The 24,847-nt window shown below is 38.5% G+C and overlaps 3 protein-coding genes across 3 annotated transcripts; 1 reads left to right on the top strand and 2 right to left on the bottom strand.

Moving 5' to 3' along the window:
• Positions 1–1,753: 1,753 nt before the first annotated feature.
• Positions 1,754–2,692, bottom strand: LOC145953361 (uncharacterized). The gene has a single exon (XM_083067302.1). It carries the CDS (start codon positions 2,690–2,692, stop codon positions 1,754–1,756), a length of 939 nt encoding a protein of 312 aa, XP_082923428.1.
• Positions 2,693–8,508: 5,816 nt separating this feature from the next.
• Positions 8,509–20,573, top strand: LOC145953202 (uncharacterized). The gene is made up of 2 exons (XM_083067017.1): positions 8,509–9,082; positions 17,720–20,573. Exons 1-2 carry the CDS (start codon positions 8,950–8,952, stop codon positions 18,715–18,717), a joined length of 1,131 nt encoding a protein of 376 aa, XP_082923143.1. The 5' UTR covers positions 8,509–8,949; the 3' UTR covers positions 18,718–20,573.
• A 1,688-nt stretch (positions 20,574–22,261) lies between these two features.
• Positions 22,262–24,834, bottom strand: LOC145953360 (uncharacterized). Its single transcript, XM_083067301.1, has 2 exons — positions 24,493–24,834; positions 22,262–23,278 (listed from the first exon to the last, which is right to left on the bottom strand). The coding sequence occupies exons 1-2, from the start codon at positions 24,832–24,834 to the stop codon at positions 22,262–22,264; spliced, it is 1,359 nt and encodes a 452-aa protein (XP_082923427.1).
• Between the last annotated feature and the right edge of the window lie 13 nt (positions 24,835–24,847).

Raw genomic sequence — 24,847 nt, 5'->3', positions numbered from 1 at the left:
TCGGTGCCCTCATTGGTTTGCTTGAATTGTGGTAGATATTGTCCCAAGGATGTTGGACAAGAGGTGTGTTGTGATGCCTCTAATTTAGGCTGCTTTTGTCTTTTGTTCAGATGCTGTCAATTGGAATTTGTGCTTGATTTTTCTTGTTGGGATGCAGAAATGTTGAATGCTTATTTATGCAAGACTTATTTATTTATTTTTGAATAATCCCCCATGGATAAAGAAAGCTTTCTAAGTGTGTGAAATGTTTTTGGATGCATGCAATGCATGTTGATTTTAGTTTTTAGAAGGTGGCTTCCCCTTTCTCCTTCTCACGAATAAATTACTTTGCTTGATGCACAACATTTAGTTGTATTGGTCGTTTGATGTGTTGAACCGTCTTGGGGCTCTCTCTTTTCTTCTTTTTGTTTAGACACCCTAACTTTTGCCTAGGATGTATCATAGCGGGTTATTTTTGCTCTCCTTTTTTTTTTTCACCCTAATTTTTGCCTAGGATGCCCTTTGCGAGTTTTTATCCCAGCGGGTCATTTTCATTTTTTTTAGGACATGTTCAAATTTTGACAACCATCAACAATATATGTCATTAGGATGGGACAAGATAGAAACGAAAAACGGATGATTTAGAATGGATATGTGGTTGAGGTAAGTTTTTAAACAAACATTTCTTTGGATAATTATTATAATCATTCTTCTAATTATCTTGGACTACATATCTGAGTCTAGGGCAGAGTCTTCAAAAAGTTTTGGCCTTTTACAGGAGTATTCAAGCCGCCTTTTGGTTTTCGACTTGAAAAATCGTCACTTGCTATTTTTAATCTTTTTAGATCCCTAATTTTTGCCTAGGACATATCCTAGCGGGAACTTTTGATCTTTTTTTTTTTTGCGTAGGACGCCCTTTGCGGTTTTTCATCCCAGTGGTATTTTGCAAGTGACTTTTTCGCTTTGACAAAACCTCCTACCGTCTGCATTTGGGAGGACTAGTGCCTTTGGTGATTAACACTGCCCCCGTCCGTACACCAAGGAGAAAGATGTTGCCCTAGCCTACAGGTGTTGAGAGTTCTTTCATGGATCGAGATTTGTGCTTCCTCTGTCAACCAAATTGAGTCGATGTTTTTGTAAGACTCTTCTTGTGCAATAAGAATCTCATGATTTTGCATTTTATCATTTTCTTATCCTTTTATGCTTCGAGGAAGTGATCTCCATAGACTCAGATGATGTGTCGTAGATGTTCAAAGCTTTGATTAATTTTATTATCTTTAGTCATGTCTGTTTTTTTTTTTTTTTTTGTATTTGGGCACTATGATTGTTTTAGACTTTAGTGATAAAAGGGAAAAGGGAATGAAACAGAGATTTGTAGGAATGACATATCTTATTGATAAATGTAAAAATTTATACAAGCCCTTATTTTGAACTCGTGACCATGGGCGAAGGTCATGAGTTTTGAGCATGAATTTAAATTTATTTATTTATTTCTGATTTTTTTTGAAAAAAAGAGAGTCCCCCTACTCTAGTAATTTCTCAATCTTATACTCCAAGGTCATTCCTCGTCATGCTTGTGCAGTGGGTGCTTGTCGATGTTAGGTGTGTTGGTGTCAAATTTCAACCACCCAGCATCTATAAGTCCTTGCACGCGGAATTGCAGGGCCTTACATCGCTCCACGAAGTGCCCCGGAGAGTTAGAGTGATAGTCACACCTTTCCTCAGGTTTGTACCACGGCGGGTAAGGAGGGTCCATCTTCTTCGCTGGAGGAAGTCAGACTATCATTGAAGCCTCTAGGAGTTGGGGTAGTAGCTCTGTGTATGTGATGGGGATTTTGTCTACTACCTTGTCGTCTCTAGGCTTTTCCTGTGGTGTGACTTGACTTTTTGGAGTAAAGATGACGGCGTGGACCCCTTCTTCCCTCTTCTTTTCATAGATCTTCCTAGGGTCATAACTCGTTGGAGCCTTCCCTATCTTCCCGCTGTTTAAGCCTTGCTCAACCCTTTCACCTATAGTGACTATGTCAGCAAAAAGGGTCGACGTGTTCCCTATCATCTTGTCATAATAGGGTCCACTTAAAGAGTTGATGAACATTGTCACCATCTCCTTGTCAGATAATGAAGGCTCTATTTGCGCAGCCAATTCTCTCCATCTCTGTGCATAGGTTTTGAAGGACTCATCGCCCTTCTTGCTCAAGCTTTGTAAATCAGACCTATCAGGAATTAGGTCAATGTTATACTTGTATCGACGAAGAAAAGCATCGGCTAACTGTTTCCATGTTTGGATCCTCCCTCCATCCAGCTGCATGTACAAGTTGAGAGCGACATCTGAAAGGCTTTCCTGAAAACAATGTATCAAGAGCTTTTCATTGTCCATGTAGGCTGCCATCTTCCTACAGTACATTGTTAGATGTCCTTTTGGACAACTGGCTCCAGTGTACTTTTGGAAGTCAGGGATTTTGAACTTGGCGGGGAATTGGATGTCTTGCACCAAGCACATGTCTGCAGCCCCTTGAACATCAAAATTGTGGCCTTCCACAACTCTCAGTCTTTCTTCCAAGGCGTTCAGATGATCTTTGGAAGCGTTACCAACATTGCTAGTATTATTGTCATGCTGCAATTTGTTCATGGCCTCAAGCATTCTAGCCATTTGTTCCTTGAGCTGTCCGAGCTCCTCGTTGAGGGCACGATTTCTCTCCTCTAGGTCTTCCATAGCTTTTATCTTTTGAGCTCGTGTGAGTACGGAATGTTGAAAAGCCACCTTTAAGGGATAAGATAATTTCCTATTAAGCTTATTTAAATGATAATGCATGAAGGAGGTTTCTCAACGAAGACTTGGTAGCCACTCCTTTGAACATGAGATCAAAGTGTCCCTTTTCGTAATTTTTTACGATGTATCAAAGGTCACACTAATTGGAGCTCATCAATCTTTGTGAGAAATCTCCTTGTGATCATAGGAATGTATGTAGTATGCATGTCCCTCCTCTTTACTCTCTCTTTTATATTTTTTTTTATTATTATTATTTTTATTTTGGAAAATGCATGATGCCCCCTTTTTTTTTTTAATAAAAAAGGGATGTATGATTCTCACATATTTTATTTTCACACTAGGTTTTCTCTCGCATGATAATGCATTTTTATTTTTTTTATTTTGTGTTTTTCTTTACCTTAGGGGAACTATAAAAATAAATGAATGGTTTGAATAAACAAAATGAAACAAACATGTGTTCATACAATCCACAAGCAGTCGCGTATAAATCCATGGTATGTGGTCCCTGTTAAGAAAAGTGCATTGTATAGGGCGGTTCTAATCATCCTCACTTTGGTCTTAAGGTCCCCAAGGTGCCCCCATTATAGGGACCCAGTATCTCTGTCACCGTCACCTGGCAAACTCTAAGGTCTGTCGCAGTATTTCAGGCTAGAGTAACCGGTTATCACCTTGAGTGTGATTTCCGACAAGGCTCGCAGGCTCCAAGGCCAAACTTGGGCCGGTCGTACGTCAACCACTCCCTATGTTTAATACCCTCATGCCCCCGGGTGTAGAGGGAACTGTTGTGTGCTATGGTTTGTGTGCAATTGTTAATTCAAACAGATGCATAATTTAAACAAACATATATTAAAGCCAAACAAATAAAACAAATAAAGTAAAGGGGAAAAATATTTAAATTATTATTTTTATTTTATTAACTTCATCAATTAAATGAGCCTGGCCCTCTTTAAACGTCCCCAGTGGAGTCGTCATCTGTCGCAACCCGAAAATTTTCGATCTCGCGACGTATGGTTTAGACATCCTTTTAAAAGTCTCATTAATTAAGGGATGCCCGGACACCAGACTAATCCTTAATTAATGGTTTTTGAAAATAGGTTCATGGAGTCGCCACCAATATTTTACTCAAAATATTGGAAAAAGAAAAGGTTTTTTAAAGATCCAACTATGGCCTTGATAACCAGAATTGGGTTCGGGGGTCGGTTACGTGTAGAGAATGTATTAAGCACCCCTACAGCACCCTCAATTGGTACCCTATGATGAAGTTAACATTATAAGAATTAATAAATTAAATATTGAATCCCCTTTATTAATATTTTATTTACATGCTTAAAATATAAATCATGCTTAAAATATAAATTAAGCGATTAACCCTAAAATATCTACATTATGACGTTTATTATAACAAAAAAAAAGAGATAAAGATAAGAAATAAAAGGAAGAGAAGAAGATTAGCTGAAATACCTCTTGAACAAGCTTTATTGAATCTTCAAATATGAAAAAGGTGTTTTGTGGCGACCTTTCACACTACAGTATGTCTCACAAATCTCAAGAAATACAATAGGGGGGAGAGAGAATATAGAGATGCGACACAAATCTCAAAAAATATAATAGAAGGGAGAGAAATAGAGAATTTTCGTGCTCAAAGGAGTCTTATTCGAAATTTTTCTGGCCGCTCGGAGAATTGTGCCCAAGACTTCAATTTATAGGGATCAGCAGTGGGCCAGAACGGCCTGTTCCGGTTTCGGAACGGCCCGTTCTGGCCCAATTATTATGTGTAAATTTCGTACCCTGGAACAGCCCGTTCTGAAAACGGAACGGCCCGTTCCAGAGTAGAATATAACACAAAATTTCCTTTTCCAGAACGGCCCGTTCCAGATTTGCCTGGTTTGGAACGACCCGTTCTGGTATTGGAACGTCCCGTTCCACCCAAAATATTTAGTTGATTTCAGTTACGTTGGAATGGCCCGTTCTTATATTGGAACGGCCCGTTCCGGGGTTCTGAACGGCCCGTTCCAATTTTGGAACGGCCCGTTCCGGGCTACTGAAACCACCTTATTTGGCCTTTAGGCCTTCTGATGTCTTGTCTTGTTGTTTGCCTACTTCGGAAGCCCCTTCCCTTCGTAATGGAGGTCCATTTCTTTGTTTGTGTGCCCCCCGGACGAAATTGGGTGTCTACACTGGTGACCCAAGGTACACCTGGAATAGCTTATTACATCACTGGTATGCGACCTAAGCGGCACACCTAGAGTCATATATGTGGAAGAAAATATGCACAAATGTTTTGATGATGCCAAAGTGATTATAAAGCATTGAAGAATAATCAAGGTTGAGCTAAAACAAGTTGATGCAAGAAAAAGATCTCAAGTGTTACATAGATAAGTCTTGTCAACTTAGCTAAGAATGTAAAAGAATCTTTTAGAATTGCAAGTATGTTTGGCCTTGAGAATAAGTTTTCAAAAATCTCAAATTAATCTCTTTAAATTTAAGCAAGTTTTAAATATTTTGAAAGTAAGTAAAAATGTTTTCAAAAGACTTAACAAAAACTTTAAAAGAATAGTTCAAATCATTTCTTAAAAGAGATTTGTTAAAGAAATTATTGATATGAAGTTTTCTATATAAAAGTTTTTGAAACAATGCAAAAATATATTTTGGTAATCCATTACCAGACCTTGTAATTAATTACCAGAACAAGAAAACTTCAAAGTTCAAATTCAGAATACAAAGTGTGTTCTGGTAATCGATTACCAGACCTTGTAATTGATTACTAGAAGAGGAAACTTCAAAAGTTTGAATTTAAAAGATACAATGTTTCAATTATTTTGAACTTAAAAACTGTTGTAATCGATTACCAAGTCTTGTAATCGATTACCAGAGTATCTTTTCTGAAAAATTATAAAGAGTTACAACTCTTCATGGAAAGACACAACCTAAGAAATAATTATCTATAAATACCCATAATTTTTCAGAAGAAGGTTACGAACTCTATTATGAAAAAGTCATATACAAAAACATCTTGGACAAATTCATTTGCATTAATCTAAAAGAGTTCATTAAGATCATAAAAATGTATATCTACTCTTAAAAGAGAGTTATTCTGTAAATTCCAAATTGATCATTGGATCTGTGAAGGAGAAAAGGTTTTTCTCCTTGTTGGTTTTTGAATCTCAACACAAGGAAAGGAAGTTCCGAGGTGTTGGAGGATTCAAGTCTTGTAAGGTTTACAAGAATAGTGGAAATCTCAAGTGGGAAACTTGAGGACTGGACGTAGGCAGGATTGGCTGAACCAGTATAAAATTGAGTTTGCAATTCTTTTTTCCCTACACTTTTAATTACTTTTTATTTATTGTGATTGAGTAGTTTGCATCTTCATTCATTCTTTACATGTAAATTTATCTAAGGAATTAAATTTGTAAGAAAGTAATTCGGAAAAGTTTTATAAAAGGAAAATTTGAAAAACTTAATTCACCCCCTTGTTAAGTTATACGAGGCTACTTGACTAACAATATATACACATGATGCATGCCACACATTCACTATTTCATTGACTCAACATTTCACTTATCACGTCTCATCATATCTCATGTCGCATTATTTCATAATATCATATCATAGATCATATGTTCACCTTTCACATTCTCACTTCATATTCACATAGTCTCATACAAGAAACTTCTCGTAGTCATATACATCAAAATAGGACATAAATCATACCAAGAAGTTATCCAACATCATACCCATTCAATTAGTAATTCATAATATACGAAGCATAAAGACCATAGATTTCAATTTCAGGATTTCACGCATTTTCTACAACCAACCAGTTAATATAATATTAATTGTTCAAAACACTTTAACTATTATCCAAAACATAAATCCATCTTCAATTTTACATATAATGCCTCAAAATTCATCCAAAAATCATATCCTTAATTTTACTTCATAGGATTTCCCACAAGAACTCACAGAGTACTCTAATTCATATCAAAACTTGTCTATTTTTGAAATTAAACACATATTTACGCTCAACATCATACAAGGAACGCAATAGAACATTTAGAAAATAAAACATAAAACATTGATATTTTGCCTATTCCTAGAAGCATGCGCAAGGGATTGGGGGAGTTCATGTCTCTTAATTTAAAAACAAATAAAAAGGAGATAAATTTTATGAGCAATTTTAGCCCTGCATGTTTAAAACAGTGAACAAACATTAGAGAATTTGAGTGAAAGAAATTATAAGTAAAAAACCATAATTTGAGTATGTAAAAATAATTTATGGTTAATTAGTTAGATACTTTTTATATTTCATATGCTCATGGTAGGATGCAAACAAGAATTAAAGTGAAAGAAATTATGAGTGATGATCTCACAACACAAGCACACTCTTAGTTGCCTCAGCCACCACTCTATATTTCTTAAGTGGCTTTCTAACTTCTTCTAGCTTTTTCTTAAGTCCCTCTCTCTAACATCTCTCTACATTTTCTTAAAGGGGGAAAGAGGAATTCTTCTGGCTCCAAGACCCTTTCCCTAACTTTGTACTTTTTTTTTAAAATATGAACTTATGCGATTTGCATCCTAAGAAAAATCTTATATACCCTTCCTTAAGTTAAACCAACTTAACAATAACTTAAACTACCTCAGCCAACTTAACTCTCAAGGGTCCCTTGATCCCTAGAGCACTAAAACAATAGTAATAACAACAATTCAACAAATAATCATATAATTAAATAAAACACCTAAAACATACATTGTTACAATTCTTCCCAACAACAAGAATTTTCTTCTTCGAAAATTGACTTACTTAGGAAGAGAAATGGATACTAATCTTTGATCCTATCTTCCAACTCCCATGTAGCCTCATGAATACTAATCTTTGCTCCTATAATTTAGGACCTTGGCCTCCTATAATTTAGGACCTTGGCCAGTCTTATGAACTTACCCCTCAGCTCCTTCACATTATGATCCAAAACTACAAATAGTTGCTTCTCATAGGTCAAATTCTCTTTGACTTGCACAACATCAGGCTCTATAACATGACTTGGGTCATGAATATACTTCTTCAATTGAGAGACATGAAATATGTCATGCAGGTTGGACAATAATGGTGACAAAGTTAACTAAAATACCATTGAACTTACACAACAAAGGATCTGATAAGGTCTAATAAACTTTAGTGTCAATTTCTTTGACTTTATCTCCTTTTCCACTCCAGTAGTGAGTATGACCTTAAGAAATACAGGTTCCCTTTCCTCAAACTCCTAAGGCTTCCCTCTTATCAGTATAAGATTTTTATCTACTTTGAGCAATTTTCATTTTGAAATTAGATTTTTATTGTTGAATTTGATTGAATAATTAGTATTGTACCTGCATGGGGATACTCCAGTAATTTTGCTACTCCTGTTGGGTCTTCGTCTTCCGTGATGTATCCTAGAGAAAGAGAGGGGTACCTGCAAAAGGCACTCCAATGTTTAAGTCAGTCTTCGGTGTCGGAGTTAGGAATGCTAATCAAATTGGTAATTATGAAAACATACCTTTATCAGTAGCTGATTACTTATTTATACTAACCTTAATGGATTTAGGCCCACAGCCAGGCCCATTAGATCCAATAATCTTTTAGTCTTATCTATATCCAGTATACATGCCCCAGGCTTTCAAGATTATTAAAACTATTTATTATTATTAATAATCAAAGAAAGCTTAAAATACGAATGAGTATATATATATATATATATATATATATATATATATATATTAGGCAAGGACCCATTTTACTAAGCACCTGGATGTGTGATGTTAGTAAGATGGATGTAAAAGGTTCATCAATATTTGTTACGTACCCCATTTTTGTCTTATTCCCTTTGCTTTACTCCAAAAAAGGTGGTTGATAGTACTCATAAATGCTTTCACCATCATTTCTGATGGTTTTTCACCCCGCACGTAACCGAGGAACACGTGATGCATTCCTTCCATCTATTTGTAAGAAAATGTACGAAAACAATCGAGAAATCTCAACGGATTAATCGTTGCGTGTTAGTAACGCTTGTGCCAGGGACGAAATGTCTCTTCAGCTTTGAAAGTGTGACAATTTCGTAGAAAACTAGTCTTCTTAACCGAGGCACTTTTTTTTATTTTTATTTATTTATTCATTTTTTATTATTATTTACGGAAAGGTTCTTTTTCTTTTTACCCTGCGGCTATAAATGCTCGCTTATTCTTACCATGACATTTGCTCCGTGGTTAAAAAATTTTATCATCCGAGGCCGAAGACTCTCCTCCCAGTTGCTCTTGGTTTCCTATGTTTTGTCTTACCCGAAGTCTTCTTTGCTTTTCTAGGTAATGAGCTCTTTTTCTACTTCCAGTTTTTCTTCTCCTTTTTCTAATTCGTCTTCATTTGAGAATAATGAATCTCCTTACCACTCGTGTATGGGCTCTTCATCTTCCTCCGAAGGTTTAACTCATGTTGAAGGTATCCTCTCTACCGAGGAGGAGGGTGGAGATATAGATGTTCTTTATGATAGTAAGTCTAAAGTGGTACCGGGTTTTGAATGGGTTCATCCTGAAGTAGCTACATACAATTCTAGGTTTTGTGACCCTAGACTTTTAGAGAACTTTATAAGCCTCGTAGAAATATCTTCTTTCCCTTCCACGGATGAACCTTACCCTATTTATGCTAGGACTTGTAAAACTGATGCCTCTTCTACTCTGGACTATATATTTGCCAGTCAATCGTATAGCAAACCGAAGCAATTCTTTTACATGTATGATTGTCCTTTTCGTGACCTCGGCATTGTTCTTCCTTTCCATCCTTTCTTCACCAATATTCTCCGAATCCTAAATGTAGCACCTACTCAATTGCATCCTGTAGACACTCAATTTCGTTCGGGGGGCACACAAACAAGGAAATGGACCTCCGTTGTGAAGGAAAGGAACTCCCGAAGCATGGAAACATGACATCAGAAGACCTAAAGCCTAAAAAAAGCTAGTTTTGATAGCCCAGAACGGGCTGTTTCGAGACCGGAACGGGCTGTTCCCAAAACGGAACGGGCCGTTCCAAAACAGGTTGTTATAAGCAAAATTTGAACCCAGAACGGGCCGTTCCACTTTCGGAACGAGCCGTTCCACTTTCGGAACGGGCCGTTCCACTTTCAGAACGGGCCGTTCCAGGTTCTTATTTTACCTATAACAACCTTGCCCAGAACAGGCCGTTCTAAAACTGGAACGAGCCGTTCGCCTTGGTTGGAACAGGTCGTTCCAGAACAACTTTCTTTAAGTAAAATTCGAACCCAGAACGGGCCGTTCCACTTTTGGAACGGGCCGTTCCAGATTCTTATTTTACCCACAACGGACTAGCCCAGAACGGGCCATTCCGAATCCGGAACGGGCCGTTCTGGTCCCCTTCTGATTACTATAAATAGAGGCCTTGGGCACAGTTCATAAGGGCGGCCAGAGAAATTTCGAATAAGACTCCTTTGAGCACGAAAATTCTCTATCTCTCTCCCTTCTATTGTATTTCTTGAGATTTGTGTCGCATCTCTATCTTCTCTCTCCCTCCTATTGTATTTCTTGAGATCTGTGAGGCATATTGTAGTGTGAAAGTTCGCCACAAAGCACCTTCTCCATATTTGAAGATTCAATAAAGCTCGTTCAAGAGGTATTTCAGTCAATCTTTTTCTCTCTCTTTTATTTTTCATCTTTATCTCTTTTTTTGTTATAACAAACTTCATAATGTAGATATTTTAGGGTTAATCGTTTAATTTATATTTTAAATATGTAAATAAATATTAATAAAGAGCATTCAATATTTAATTTATTAATTTTTATCATATTAACTTCATCATAGGGTACCGATTGAGGGCGTTATAGGAGTGCTTAATACCTTCTCTACACGTAACCAACCCCCGAACCCAATTTTGGTTATCAAGGCCATTATTGGATCTTTAAAAACCTTTTCTTTTTCCAATGTTTTGAGTAAAATATTGGTGGCGACTCTATGAACCTATTTTCAAAATCATTAATTAAGGATTAGTCTGGTATCCGGACATTCCTTAATTAATGAGACTTTTAAAAGTATGTCTAAACTATAGGTCGCACGATCGGAAATTTTCGGGTTGCAACAGATGGCGACTCCACTAGGGACGTTTTAAGAGGGTCAGGCCCAAGTAAATGATGAAGTTAATAAAATAAGAATAATAATTTAAATATTTTTCCCCTTTACCTTATTTGTTTTCTTTGTTTGGCTCTGATATCTGTTTACTTATTTAAATTTCGCACCTGTTTGAAATAAAATTGTACACAAACCTTTGCACACAACAGTTCCTCCTACACCCGGGGGCATGAGGGTATTAAAAATAGGGAGTGGTTGACGTAAGACCGGCCCAAGTTTGGCCTTGGAGCCTGCAAGCCTTGTCGGAAATCACACTCAAGGTGATAACCGGTTACTCTAGCCCGAAATACTGCGACAAACCTTAGAGTTTGCCAGGTGACGGCGACAGAGATACTGGGTCCCTATAATGGGGGCACCTTGGGGGCCTTAAAAACCAGTGAGATTAGAACCGCCCTATACAACGCACTTTTCTTGACAGGGACCACAGACCAAGGATTTGATCATGATCGTTCGTGGGTGTACGTTGATTGAGCATATGTGTGTGCATTTGCTTGTATTATTTTGTTCTAATAAGATGGATTGGAATTTTAAAATAAGCAAACAGATAATAAAAAATAAAAAATAATAAAAATAAAAATTTTATACCCCTTTGTACATTCTTAGGTCAGCATTCCATTAACATCATATAGGTAGTTTCTTTTTTTTAAAAAAAAAATTGAATAAAAGAAATCTCATCTCCATCATGCAACATGATAAAGATAAAAAAAAACATGCATTCTAGATTAGCTCATTAATTTCATTCATTTTATTTTATTAGCTAAGGAGGATTAGGTTGCAGTACGTATAGAAAGTTAAGAAAAGTGAAAGCTCTAATATACGACAGTATCTGCGCTATAAAGAAAAGCCCAAATCAATTTAAAAAAAAATACTATAGTTGGGCCGTTGCTTTGATATGTTTGTTGAAGTAAGTCTTCTTATAATCTAATAAAGATTCTCACTTAATACTGTCGAAATTTATTTGAGCATTCACAAATAAATAAATCAATGAGACTGATATTTATTTTTCTCAACTTTCTCTACATTCTGCATTACATTCATTCAGCACAAATCCCTCCTTGTAAAAGAATAAATGAGAATATAAAGGGAAATTAACCTATGTGCATTAGTCGAAAGTATTGGGATATAAGCCATATGCATAAAGAGTTTTCAAGACGCCAACTCCTGCCTAAAGAAGATAAAGCCGTGTCGTACAACTGTGAAATACAAGCAGAATAGGAGAAACGACTATAAATGAATGGATCCACATTCTTAATGAGTTGCAAGCTATTAAAGAGAATCTGAGGAGGACTAAGGCAAAGTGAATAGAGCTTTCTCGAAAAGTAATTTCAACAAGAGAGAAACATTGCTTGTTAAGAAGTTGCTAGAATGAAAACCCGCAAAGGGCGTTCTAGGCAACAAAAAAAAAGTAAAAAAAAATAATAATAAAAAAATAAAAATTAAGAAGCAATGTTTGTTCCAGCTAAAAATTGAGAGACAGCTTGAATGTTCCTCTTGAGAAGCAAGACTCCATGGAAAGCTCTATCATCGCTTCTACTCATTCCTACTTCTTAGGAAAGGCTCAAGATATGGGTTGACAACACCTTCACGAGACAAGAAGCCAAAGGACCTCCCTCTGCACGAGAACTTCTGAATTGCCACATCCGAGCAAGTGTAGGACTAGCCCTACAGTCAGACAACCTAGGCCTCTCTGAGGGGCAACCTCCCTCTACTTCTTTGTGTACGAATCACGTGTAAATTGAAAATTCTATTTTAATGCCATACACTTTTCTACTTCATTTCTCTTCTCCCTTTTATCTACTCTAAGCCTCGTCAACAAACCTTAAATGAACAAGTACATTTGAAATAAGGACGTCATTAGAAATAATGGCTTAAAACACAATAAAAAAACACATAAAGATCAATCAAATTGGGCATGACTTGTGGATAAAAGTCCGAATGAAATCAATGCAAGGGGCATCCCCCTTTCATGAAGGAATGAAAGATGATCACAAATGCTGCAAAGACAAAAGACTGGCAGGAAACCCACTAAGGGGGCTGGGCAAAAATTAGGACAAGGTCCGCTAGGAGACCCACAAACAAAAAGGGTAGCCTAGGCAAAAGTGAGGATCAAAGAAAAAATGTCCGCTAGGGAACACATCTCAAGTAACCTAGGCAAAAGTTAGGACAAAGCAACATCCCGAGCTGAAAACCGAAAGGCGGCTCTAGAAGATCACTTAATCAATATGCATCCCAAGTCATCGCTTAACTTTGAAGGAAATAATAAGCTAACGTAGAAAATGATTTCCTCACTTTGAATGTACTTGTTCATCAGCCTAAACCACTAGCCTACCTCGGCCAGCCATTCTTCTATAAACCATTTTTGAAAAAATCCTTTCTAACAAAACTTTTACAAAAAATATGTATATATCCCATTCCTCTTGACCTACATGACATTAAGATAAATTTGAAAGATACACAGAATATGCACAGTGAATACTCACAAGGAAAAGATGGAGGTGTCCTAGAACAGAGTCTAGGTACACCTAATCTAAGGGCTAATATATCATAGAGGCATAGGGCACAAGCGTGCACAAAAGGGTATAACTTCATTTTATAAATAAATAAATAAATAATAAATATAATAAACAAATCCAATCCATTCTTGTATTGCATTTTCATATGCATCCATGCATCCATACTCACCAGGGGGCATCCACAACCATCCATCAACAATCAACAATTAATCATCCATGAATCAAAAGGACTCCGCAACAAGCGCCTGGAGGGGCATCACAATACTCATGTGGCAGGGGCAACACTAGAATCCCTGCTAGCCATCCACTTCTCTGCCCACCAACACAGGGGCACATCAAACATCTCCTGCCCATCCACTTAGGGGCAGTCTTTCATCCCACAACACCAACAAGAAAAGCCAAGAAAGGGAAACACAAATTCCAATTGACAACATCTGAACAAAAGTCAAAAGCAGCCCAAATTAGAGGCATCACGACACACCTCCTGCCCAACATCCTTGGGGCAATATCTACCAAAATTCAAGCAAACCAATGAGGGCACCGACAGTTTCCTCAAAATACAACAAAGGTCTGGAGAGACTATACTCGCATCCCAATCCGGTATACGACAAAGCCGTGAGGGAAAGGTCTGGAGAGACTGTACTCGCATCCCAATCTGGTATACGACAAAGCCGTGAGGGAAAGGTCTGGAGAGACTGTACTCGCATCCCAATCCGGTATACGACAAAGTCGTGAGGGAAAGGTCTGGAGAGACTGTACTCGCATCCCAATTCGGTATACGACAAAGCCGTGAGGGAAAGGTCTGGAGAGACTGTACTCGCATCCCAATTCGGTATACGACAAAGCCGTGAGGGAAAGGTCTGGAGAGACTGTACTCGCATCCCAATCCGGTATACGACAAAGCCGTGAGGGAAAGGTCTGGAGAGACTGTACTCGCATCCCAATCCGGTATACGACAAAGCCGTGAGAGAAAGGTCTGGAGAGACTGTACTCGCATCCCAATCCGGTATACGACAAAGCCGTGAGGGAAAGGTCTGGAGAGACTGTACTCACCTCCCAATCCGGTATACGACAAAGCCGTGAGGGAAAGGTCTGGAGAGACTGTAGTCATCTCCTAATCCGGTATACGACAAAGCCGTGAGGGAAGCTGAGCTACGAAAGTACTCCCTCTTCAACAAGTTACAAATAAAGGAACGAACTATCACAAGAGAAACAATGAGCATCTACATAAAGATCAAAGATTAGGTGTACAGTTCGTCAGTCTTGCTACCCAATAGAGTATGCAACCAACACTCAATTGCTCTAAAGGGCGAGGACACGAGCAAATAAACCTATCCAAGAGAAGGAACGTAGAAGCACCAACACGAAAGAGATGAGAAGGAGACCCGGACGAAATGTCTACGTCTTTACTTGCCTTTGGAAAAGCAACACATAGCTACTCCAAAGGACAAGTAAAGAGGGGTAGCTGTAGACACCCAATTTCGTCCGGGGGGCACACAAACAAGGAAATGGACCTTCGTTGTGAAGGAAAGGAACTCCCGAAGCATGGAAACATGACATCAGAAGACCTAAAGCCTAAAAAAAAAGCTAGTTTTGATAGCCCAGAACGGGCTGTTCTGAGACCGGAACGGGCTGTTCCCAAAACGGAACGGGCCGTTCCAAAACAGGTTGTTATAAGCAAAATTTGAACCCAGAACGGGCCGTTCCACTTTCGGAACGGGTCGTTCCAGGTTCTTATTTTACCTATAACAACCTTGCCCAGAACGGGCCGTTCTAAAACTGGAACGGGCCGTTCCCCTTGGTTGGAACAGGTCGTTCCAGAACAACTTTCTTTAAGTAAAATTCGAACCTAGAACGGGTCGTTCCACTTTTGGAACGGGCCGTTCCAGATTCTTATTTTGCCCACAAAGGACTAGCCCAGAACGGGCCGTTCCGAATCCGGAATGGGCCGTTCTGGTCCCCTTCTGATTACTATAAATAGAGGCCTTGGGCACAATTCACAAGGGCGGCCAGAGAAATTTCGAATAAGACTCCTTTGAGCACGAAAATTCTCTATCTCTCTCCCTTCTATTGTATTTCTTGAGATTTGTGTCGCACCTCTATCTTCTCTCTCCCTCCTATTGTATTTCTTGAGATCCGTGAGGCATATTGTAGTGTGAAAGGTTGCCACAAAGCACCTTCTCCATATTTGAAGATTCAATAAAGCTCGTTCAAGAGGTATTTCAGTCAATATTTTTCTCTCTCTTTTATTTTTCATCTTTATCTCTTTTTTTGTTATAACAAACTTCATAATGTAGATATTTTAGGGTTAATCGTTTAATTTATATTTTAAATATGTAAATAAATATTAATAAAGGGGATTCAATATTTAATTTATTAATTGTTATCATATTAACTTCATCATAGGGTACCGATTGAGAGCGTTGTAGGGGTGCTTAATACCTTCTCTACACGTAACCGACCCCCGAACCCAATTCTGGTTATCAAGGCCATTATTGGATCTTTAAAAACCTTTTCTTTTTCCAATGTTTTGAGTAAAATATTGGTGGCGACTCCATGAACCTATTTTCAAAATCATTAATTAAGGATTAGTCTGGTATCCGGGCATTCCTTAATTAATGAGACTTTTAAAAGGATGTCTAAACTATAGGTCGCAAGATCGGAAATTTTCGGGTTGCGACACATCCAAATAGTTGGGCATTTATGCAAGCCTTTTGGAGTTTGTGCAAGTTTACCCATGTGAAGGCAACATCTAGTTTGTTTCTTTTTCATTATTATTGTTGATAGACCATGGGCCAAGGGCCCATTGACCAGAGCTATGGCTAGGAGGATACAGGAAGAGCTAGATCTTGAGAAGACTAATGGGCTTGTTAGGCCCAAGGTAATCTTCACTTGGAATGCTCTATCATGAAGAGAAGGCCTTAGTTCTACTTGTTTATATTGTACAGTTCATGCATAGTTTTTGTATAGGTTATTTTTGCCTTTGTATTGTGAGGCACTTTATTTGCTTTTTCCTAGTGATTGTATATTGTTTTTAAGGTAGGTTACTTGGAGAGTTTAACTCCATTTAACCTCCCTAGATGATACATTCATTTTATATTCTTCAGTAGGGAAAAGGGGGTGACATTTAGCAATGCTTGAGGTATGACTAGAAATTGGGCCTGAGTTGGGCCTAGGCTAAATTTTGCATATTGGACTCATTTTGCTCCTAATTTTTCATAGATTTGATTTAGCTAGGTCTCATCATCATATGATGAACCTAACTAAACCAAATCAAGGATTTTCAAATTAATTCAAGGAGCAAAATGTGTTCAAGGCCGCCTTGCTCTCTTAAGTCTCTTTGGCCGAATTTTCTAGTTGTTCTTCTTGAGTTTTGAAGCTTGCCTTGCAAGCTTCTAAACTCAAGTAAGGTAAGCTTACCTTACCATGGTTCTTAAGTGAACCATGGTCAAGGTTAGCTTCCCTTGTAAGCTTGCTAAACCGTAGGGAGTTAAGTAAACCTTACCATGGTTCCTAGTGAACCATGGTTAAGGTTAGCTTCTCCTAGAAGCTACCTTTTCTCTATATATTTGTAAATACCTCCTATGTACTCACTTTTGAACATTTGAGAAATAAAATTCTGATTTCTCTCTCAAGAGTCCCTCTCCAAAACCGAATGAGAACTTTCTCTCCTAGGTTTTCTAGCAAAGTTTCTCAACTTTGCCTTGGTTCCTCAAGCTTCCTTCACAAGCTTTAGGAAGTGGCCGAACCTCCTCTAAGACTTCTCCTCCATTGAAGATTCTTCAAAGGAGTTTTCAGAGGTCTCAAAGTGTCAACCTCAAGAAGCATCACGGTCCAAGCATGGAACTATTGGAGAACATCAATTTTCTTCACCTAGCTCCATCAATTGTCGTCCGGCCGAACAAGTCAAGTGGGTATCTTTATCTCGAGTTCTTTCTCGGAGACTCTTGAAACCTTTCACCTCTTCTTATAAAAAGTTCAAAGTGGGATTTTTCAAGGTGTGTGTACATCCGAGTGGTCAATCTTACTTTTTTGATAATCATAATACTCCTTTGTTTCCTTTTTATTGGACTCGGACTCCACTCCGATATGATGTTCTTCCTCCCTCCTTCCTTACACCCGAGGAACTTTCTGAATTCTCTTTTTTGGAAAGTCTTCCTCGTGACCTCCCATGCCGACGACTTATAGATTTGCTTAAGTCTCCCAATCCCATTCGAGACCTTGAAGGTATATATTTTTCTTTTTCTCATGTTTCGTGATCATGAATTTGATTTTAACTTATCTTTTTTATAGGTATTATGGCTTCTTCGGGTGCTAACGTCCCTTCCTTCCTCCAAGTCCGAAAGGAACGTGCCAAAGCCGAGGCCGCCGCTGCTACTGCTACTCCTTCACTTGGAGTTCATTCTGTTGAGCCTTTGGTAGATGTAGTCCCTCCTCGGGTTGAGAAAAAGAATCCTTCAAAAGACAAGGGCAAGGGTCCTAAGCGTAGGACCACCGAACGCATGGAAACCGAGGCCGAGGCTGGAATGAGAGCTAAGAAACAAAAGCATTTAACCCCTTCCTTCATTGGTCCATGTACCTTGCCTCCTGCATTGACTTCAAGTAGTTTCTTAAATCCGACACTCAACACACGTGAAGTCTTCGGTCAAGGGTTTATTTCCTCGGAAGGCCGTAACTTTTTATCTCAAGAGAACTCGTTGACAAAGTGGTCTCTCTTGTGCGAGTTGATGGGCCGTTCTATGGCAATAGTTCAAACTCTCTTCATGGAACCGATCACTGAGACCGATAAACTTCGTACCAGTTTGAAGAATTCAGAAGTTGCCCTTACTTCGGCTCTTGGCAAAAATGAAGAACTTTCTGCCGAACTTGATAAGCTTAAAGCCGAGCGCACGAAACTGCATGGTTTGGTAAGCGATTTTCAAGAGAAGTTAGGTGAGTCCGAAGCATCGAAGGCCAAAGTGGTGGGGGAGTTGGAGGGACAACTTGAAGAGGTGACTGCTCAAAGAGACAAAACTATTTCAGATTATGCGTCCTACAAAAGCGTTGCCGAGGAGAGGATTTACAATGAACATGAAGAGGGTTTTAATCATGCCGTTCGGCAGGCTATTCGTTTCCTTGATGTTCCTTCGGACTTTCAATTTGACCTTGGAAAGGATTTTTACAAGGGAAACTTCATGGATTTGAACGATATTCCTGATGAAGCTACCACCGAAGATGCTAACACCCCTCCTCTTTTGTCTCAAGGTGCCGAAGACAGTTCTGCTCCAGCTAATGCAAATCCTCGTGTTTAGTCTTTTACTCTGTTTCGTGATAGTTGTTATGCTTCTTATAGTTTGTACTCTACCCATCCATGTTATGAATGTTAGGTCTTGATATTTTCCGTTTTCTCTTAGCTTCGAGCCGAAGTCATGACCATGATCAAGTATTATTGAAAACAATTCTCGATATTAAGGCAACATAATTATTCTATGAACAATACTCCTCTGATAAGTTTTTAATATTGTGCGTATAACTAAGTGTGCTTTCAAGTGGGATTCAGGTGGAATTTCCTTTATTATTCGATAAAATAAAATTTGACTAAGGAGTTTTTTGGCCGAGGAGTTATAAGAATTGAAACTGCCGAGGGGTTATATAAAAACGTTGGCAATTTTTGATTGAGGACCACTTAATATGTAAAGCTTCGTTTGACTGAGAACGAATGTGTATATATATAAAAAAAATGCCTTTCAAAGCTTTTCTGGCCGAGAATGTTTTTATGTGCGAAACTTTAGGTTTTAAGCATTTGACCGAGGATCAAAATGGTTTTCTCAATTGGCCGTGGGCCTTTTAATATATAACAGTTTCACTAGTTTTCCTGGCCTAAGGGTCTTTATCACATTCAAAAGTAAGTTTTCTTGGCCGAAGGGATTATTATATATAAAACTAACTTTCAACTTTTTTGGCCGAGGATTAATAATGTGTATAACGGTTTTTGTAGAATTTTTAACGTAAATAATATTTTTTTTAAAAAATTTTACCAAAATAACACCTGTGCAACTTTATTTACACAACTAGAACCATTTACTGTTCACACTCAGAATTCGGTTCCCGGGGAACCGAATTCTGAGTTATTTTTAATTTTTTTTTTTGTTTATGGCTGATTTTCTGCGAGTGTGGGAAGTGGAACGGGCCGTTCTGGAAGCAGAACGGCCCGTTCTGCTTAAATACATGGAGTGTTTTTTTTAACATTAGAACGGGCCGTTCCAATTTAAAAAAACACTCTATGTGTTTAAGCAGAACGGGCCGTTCTGCTTCCAGAATGGGCCGTTCTACTTCCGAAACGGCCCGTTCCACTTCCCAGACTTGCGCAAACTAGTAGAAAACGCAAAAAAAAAAAAAAAAAAAATTAAAAACAACTCAGAATTCAGTTTCCCGGGAACTGAATTCTGAGCATAAAAAAAAAAAATTTGAAGCTCAGAATTCGGTTCCCGGGGAACCGAATTCTGAGTGTGATTAGTAAACGGTTCTAGTTGTGTAAATAAAGTTGTACAGGTATTATTTTGGTAAAAAAATTTTAAAAAAATATTATTTACGTAAAAAATTCGTTTGTAAGTCCTCCTGGCCGAAGGTTCTTTTACTCGTTCAAGAGCTTTTATTCAATGGTTATTGACCGAAATGTCTTTGGAAGTTTTGATTAAAAGCCAATGTTTTTTTTTTTTTTAAATAAATAGGCCGAGGAGTTTTAACAACAAATAGGCCGAAGGGTCTAAAAACTAAAAAGTTTAGTAGGCCAAGGAGTTTTGAAAACAAATAGGCCGAAAGGTCTTTAAAAATTGAAAAGTTTAGTAGGCCGAGGAATTAAATAGGCCGAGGACTTTTAACAACAACTAGGCCGAAAGGTCTAAAAACTAGAATGTTTAGTAGGCCGAGGAGTCTTTTATACGTACAGCTTGCTTTACGTTTCAATTATTTGACCAAGGGCTAATATATATATAACCTTGGCTTTCAAAAGCTTTTTCACTGCAGAATCTTTAATACGTGAAGTTTTTATCTTTTAAATATTTGGCCTAAGGCCAAAACGGTCTCCTTAATTGGCCAAAGGCCTTTTGATACGTAAGACTCTCACCGAGGGTATAAGACGGTTTTAACCTTAGATTCCTTTGACTATTATATACGTTTTCCTTAATTTGCCGAGGAATAAAACGGTTTTCTTAATTTTAAATTCCTTTTAATTTTTTTGACCGAGAGCGTAAATCAAGTAATTTTAGATTCCTTTTAACTGCTTTGAAAAATGTATATAAAACAGTTTTTCGGAGTTTTCCTGGCCGAATGCATCTCGGTCGAGGTATCATGCGTGTTAGGTAGGAGGATTGAGTTGTTTTACGCTCTCGTCCGAGGAGGTTTTGATTCATTTTTCACTTTTGAAGAGTGTGTCATTCGCTGAGGTTTTGAGTTCTTTTTCACACTTGACATAATGTATCTTCGGCCGAGGTCTTTGTTTTACGTACTCGACCGAGTGTGTCCTCGGCTGAGGTTTAGATTCGTTTTTCACGCTTGACCAAGTGTATCCTCGGCCAAGGTTTAGATTCATTTTTCACGCTCGTCCGAGTTTGTCCTTGGCCGAGGTCTTGATTCGTTTTACGTACTCGACCGAGTGTGTCCTCGGCCGAGGTCTTGATTCGTTTTTTATGCTCGACCGAGTGTGTCCTCGGCCGAGATCTTGATTTGTACTCGACCGAGTGTGTTCTCGGTCAAGGTTTAGATTTGCCTTCTCTTTTGTTGTTGAAAAAGTTCCTTGTCTTTTTATTCATTGGGGTGCCTCGTTAAAAACCTTCCTTAGCAAAAACCCTTTCACGTTCTTTTAGGGATAAAAAGCTAAGCAAGGAAAAGAGTACACCAAGATACAAGGTTTTTCAACTGTAGTACATTTTCAAGTGTGTTGTATTCCATGTTCTTGGAATCAACTTTCCGTTTAGTTCTTCTGGTTTGTATGCTCCATTTTGTAGGTCTTGATTGATTCTATATGGTCCATCCCAATTGGCCGAAAGCTTTCCTTCCCTTGGATTCCTCCTTGCTTCGCCTGTGCTTCTCCATACTAAATTGCCTTTGTGATTCTCGAGGAGTATATTTGTATGCCCATAAGATTTCAGGTAGCTGCTCCACCCATGCTCCTTTTGCCGATCCTAGCCTCTTTTTCAATTCTGATAATATGACTTTGTTAGCTGATTCTGCTTGCCCGTTTGACTGAGGGTGTTCCACCGAGGTAGATTTATGTTTGATATGTAAGTTGTCCAGGAACTCGTTGAATCTTTTGTCGGTAAATTGAAGCCCATTATCGGTGATTATCGCGTAAGGTATTCCAAATCGGGTTATGATATTTTTCCATGTGAACTTCTGAATGTTTGCTGCTGATATGGTTGCCAGTGGTTCTGCCTCTATCCATTTTGTAAATAAATCAACGGCTACTATGAGGAATTTAAGTTGTCCTTTTGCCATCGGGAACGGACCGAGGATGTCCATTCCCCAAGTAGCAAATGGCCACGGAGAGTTGATACTGTGTAGCTCTTCGGCAGGTTTTCTAATGATGTTACCGTGTTGTTGACATGGCTTGCATTTTTTGACAAAGTCTTCACAATCTTTCTTCAGTGTTGGCCAAAAATACCCTACCCTTAGAATCTTTGCCGCCATCGTAGTTGCTCCTGAGTGAAAACCACATATGCCTTCATGCACTTCTCTTAACACGTAATCTGATTGTTCGGCCGTCAAACATTTGAGCAAAGGTAGCGAAAACCCTCGTCTGTATAATTCTCCTGCAATGAGCACATAACGAGCCACATTTGTTTTTAATTTTTTAGCTTACAATGAGTCTTGTGGTAGTTCCCCTTTGTTCATGTAGTTCAAAATATCTTCCATCCATTCTTTTCCTGTGGTCTCTGCTTGGCAACATTCTCTTGTTTCTATACTTGGAGTTTGTAATTCTTGCTGGAGCAAAGTGTTCAAATGCCCGGGTTTTCGGCTACTAGCTAATCTGGCTAACTTGTCTGCCCTCTCGTTATCATTGCGGGGTATGTGTTGGACCTGTACCTCTTCAAAGTCATCTTTCATTCTCTGAAAAAGATGAAAGTAGTTTAACAGATGTGGTTCTTTTATCTGGAAGGTTCCCTTAATTTGTTCTACCACTACTTTTGAGTCGGTGTGACATTTTATTTTATGCGCATTCATTTCCTTGGCTAACCGAAGACCAACTATCAAAGCTTCGTATTCCGCTTGGTTATTAGATGTTTTGAAATTGAACCGAAGAGATTGTTCGATTGAACATTTGTTTGGTCCTTCTAATATGATACCAACCCCACTTCCTTGACTATTCGAAGATCCATCTGTATGAAGGCTCCACCACACTTCTTCAATCGTTTCTTTTGGATTCAATTCATTTACAAAATCAGCTAATACATGTGCCTTAATTGGACCTCGCTGTTCGTAGCGAATAGTGAATTCTGATAGTTCTATTGCCCATGCCATCATTCTTCCTACTAACTCAGGCTTTTTTAAAATTTTCGCAATGGGGCAATCTGTTCTAACAACAATATTGTGACTCTGAAAATATTGACGTAATCTCCTTCCTGCATAAACCAAGCTTAACGCCGTCTTTTCAGTCAATTGATAACGGGTTTCTGCGTCATGTAACGTTCGGCTTACAAAGTATATTGGTTGTTGTTTACTTTCTTCTTCCTGAACTAGAGTTGTGCTTACAGCCTCGTCCGAGACCGATAAGTACACGATGAGATCCTTGCTTGTATCTGGTTTTGTTAATATTGAAGGGGATGCTAAGGTTTCCTTTAGGGCTTGAAATGTTTCTTGACACTCTTCGGTCCACTATAATTCTTTGATTTTTTTTAGCAATTTTAATATTGGTTTGGTTCTTTCCAACAGCCTGGGAATAAACCGAGACAATGAGGTGAGTCTCCCGATCAATTGTTGTACCTCCTTTATATTTTTTGGGTTTCTCATATCTAGTATCGCTTGGCACCTGTCCGGGTTTACTTGTATACCTCTGAATGACAACATAAACCCCAAGAATTTCCCTCCTTGCACACCAAAAGCGCATTTCTCAAGGTTGAGCCTCATCTTGTATTTTCTAATTTCATTGAATACTTCTTTTAAGTCTTGGATATGTTCCTCTACACTGTTTGATTTCACCACCATGTAGAGCTGTCAAAACGGGTAACCCGGCCCGGCCCGGCCCGGCCCACCACGGGTTGAGCATTTGGTGGGCCAACCCAACCCGGCTCATTTATCAGTGAGCTCAAAAAAATTGAACCCGGCCCGGCCCACCACGGGTTGGTGGGTTAAACGGGTTGGCTCACCTAATTTTAAAAAAAAATGTAATTTTTTTTAATATACAACTAAAGCCCAAAAAACTCAAACCTGTTTTAAAAAATCTAAAACTCTTAATTAAGATTATTCCTTTACAGTAGTCTCATCCAATTCTACAATCTTAAATCTTCATTTCATTATACTAGGCTTATATGAAGGAGAAGGCTTATCTGATCATGACCTTTGGATTGCCTATGTTTTGGGCCTTTTGATTCCCCTGTCCGTAAATAATGGGTTGGGCCCTCTTTAAATAGCCCTTCCAAGAAGTGTTGGCCCAAGTAGGTATGAATGCTAGTTGCTGCATCTTTCTGTTTTTGAAGTCCAATTCATATCTCATCCTTTAGGCTTAACAAAACAATGAGGATATATTTAATATTTTTTTAATTAAATCTGGCCCAATAAGAGTATACGTTTTTTTTTTTTACGGGTTGGTGGGTTAGCCCGGCTCACCACGGGTTCAACCCGGGTGAGCCGGGTTGTTAGTGAGCCGGGTTCAAAATTGGCCCGTACTGAAATTTTCAAATTTTTTTTGGCCCAACCCGGCTCGAACCCGTGGTGGGCCGGGTTGGCTCACCGGGTTTAGCCCATTTTGACAGCTCTACCACCATGTCATCTACATAGACCTCAACGTTTCGGCCGATCTGTTTGTGGAATATTTTATCCATCATCCTTTGATAAGTTGCGCCTGCATTCTTTAATCCAAAGGGCATTACCTTGTAACAACAGTTTGCTGATTCGGTTATGAACGCGATTTTAGACTCATCTCCTGGGTACATTCTAATTTGGTTATACCCTGAATACGCGTCTAAAAAATTGAAAATTTGATGGCCTGCGGCGCCGTCGACAAGTCGGTCGATATTTGGGAGAGGATAAGCATCTTTAGGACATGCTTTATTTAACTCGGTGTAATCTACACACATTCTCCATTTTCCATTGGCCTTCTTCACCATTACTATATTTGCTAACCAAGTTGTGTATTGTATTTCTCGTATGAACCGTGCATTTATCAATTTCTGTACTTCTGTTTTTACTGCTCTTCTTCTTTCCTCTCCCATTTTCCTTCTACGT

Source organism: Cajanus cajan, chromosome 11 (genome assembly GCF_000230855.2).
Source record: "Cajanus cajan strain Asha chromosome 11, NIPB_CcT2T_4, whole genome shotgun sequence".
NCBI lineage: Eukaryota > Viridiplantae > Streptophyta > Magnoliopsida > Fabales > Fabaceae > Cajanus > Cajanus cajan.
This window is presented reverse-complemented; position numbering and strand designations above follow the sequence as displayed.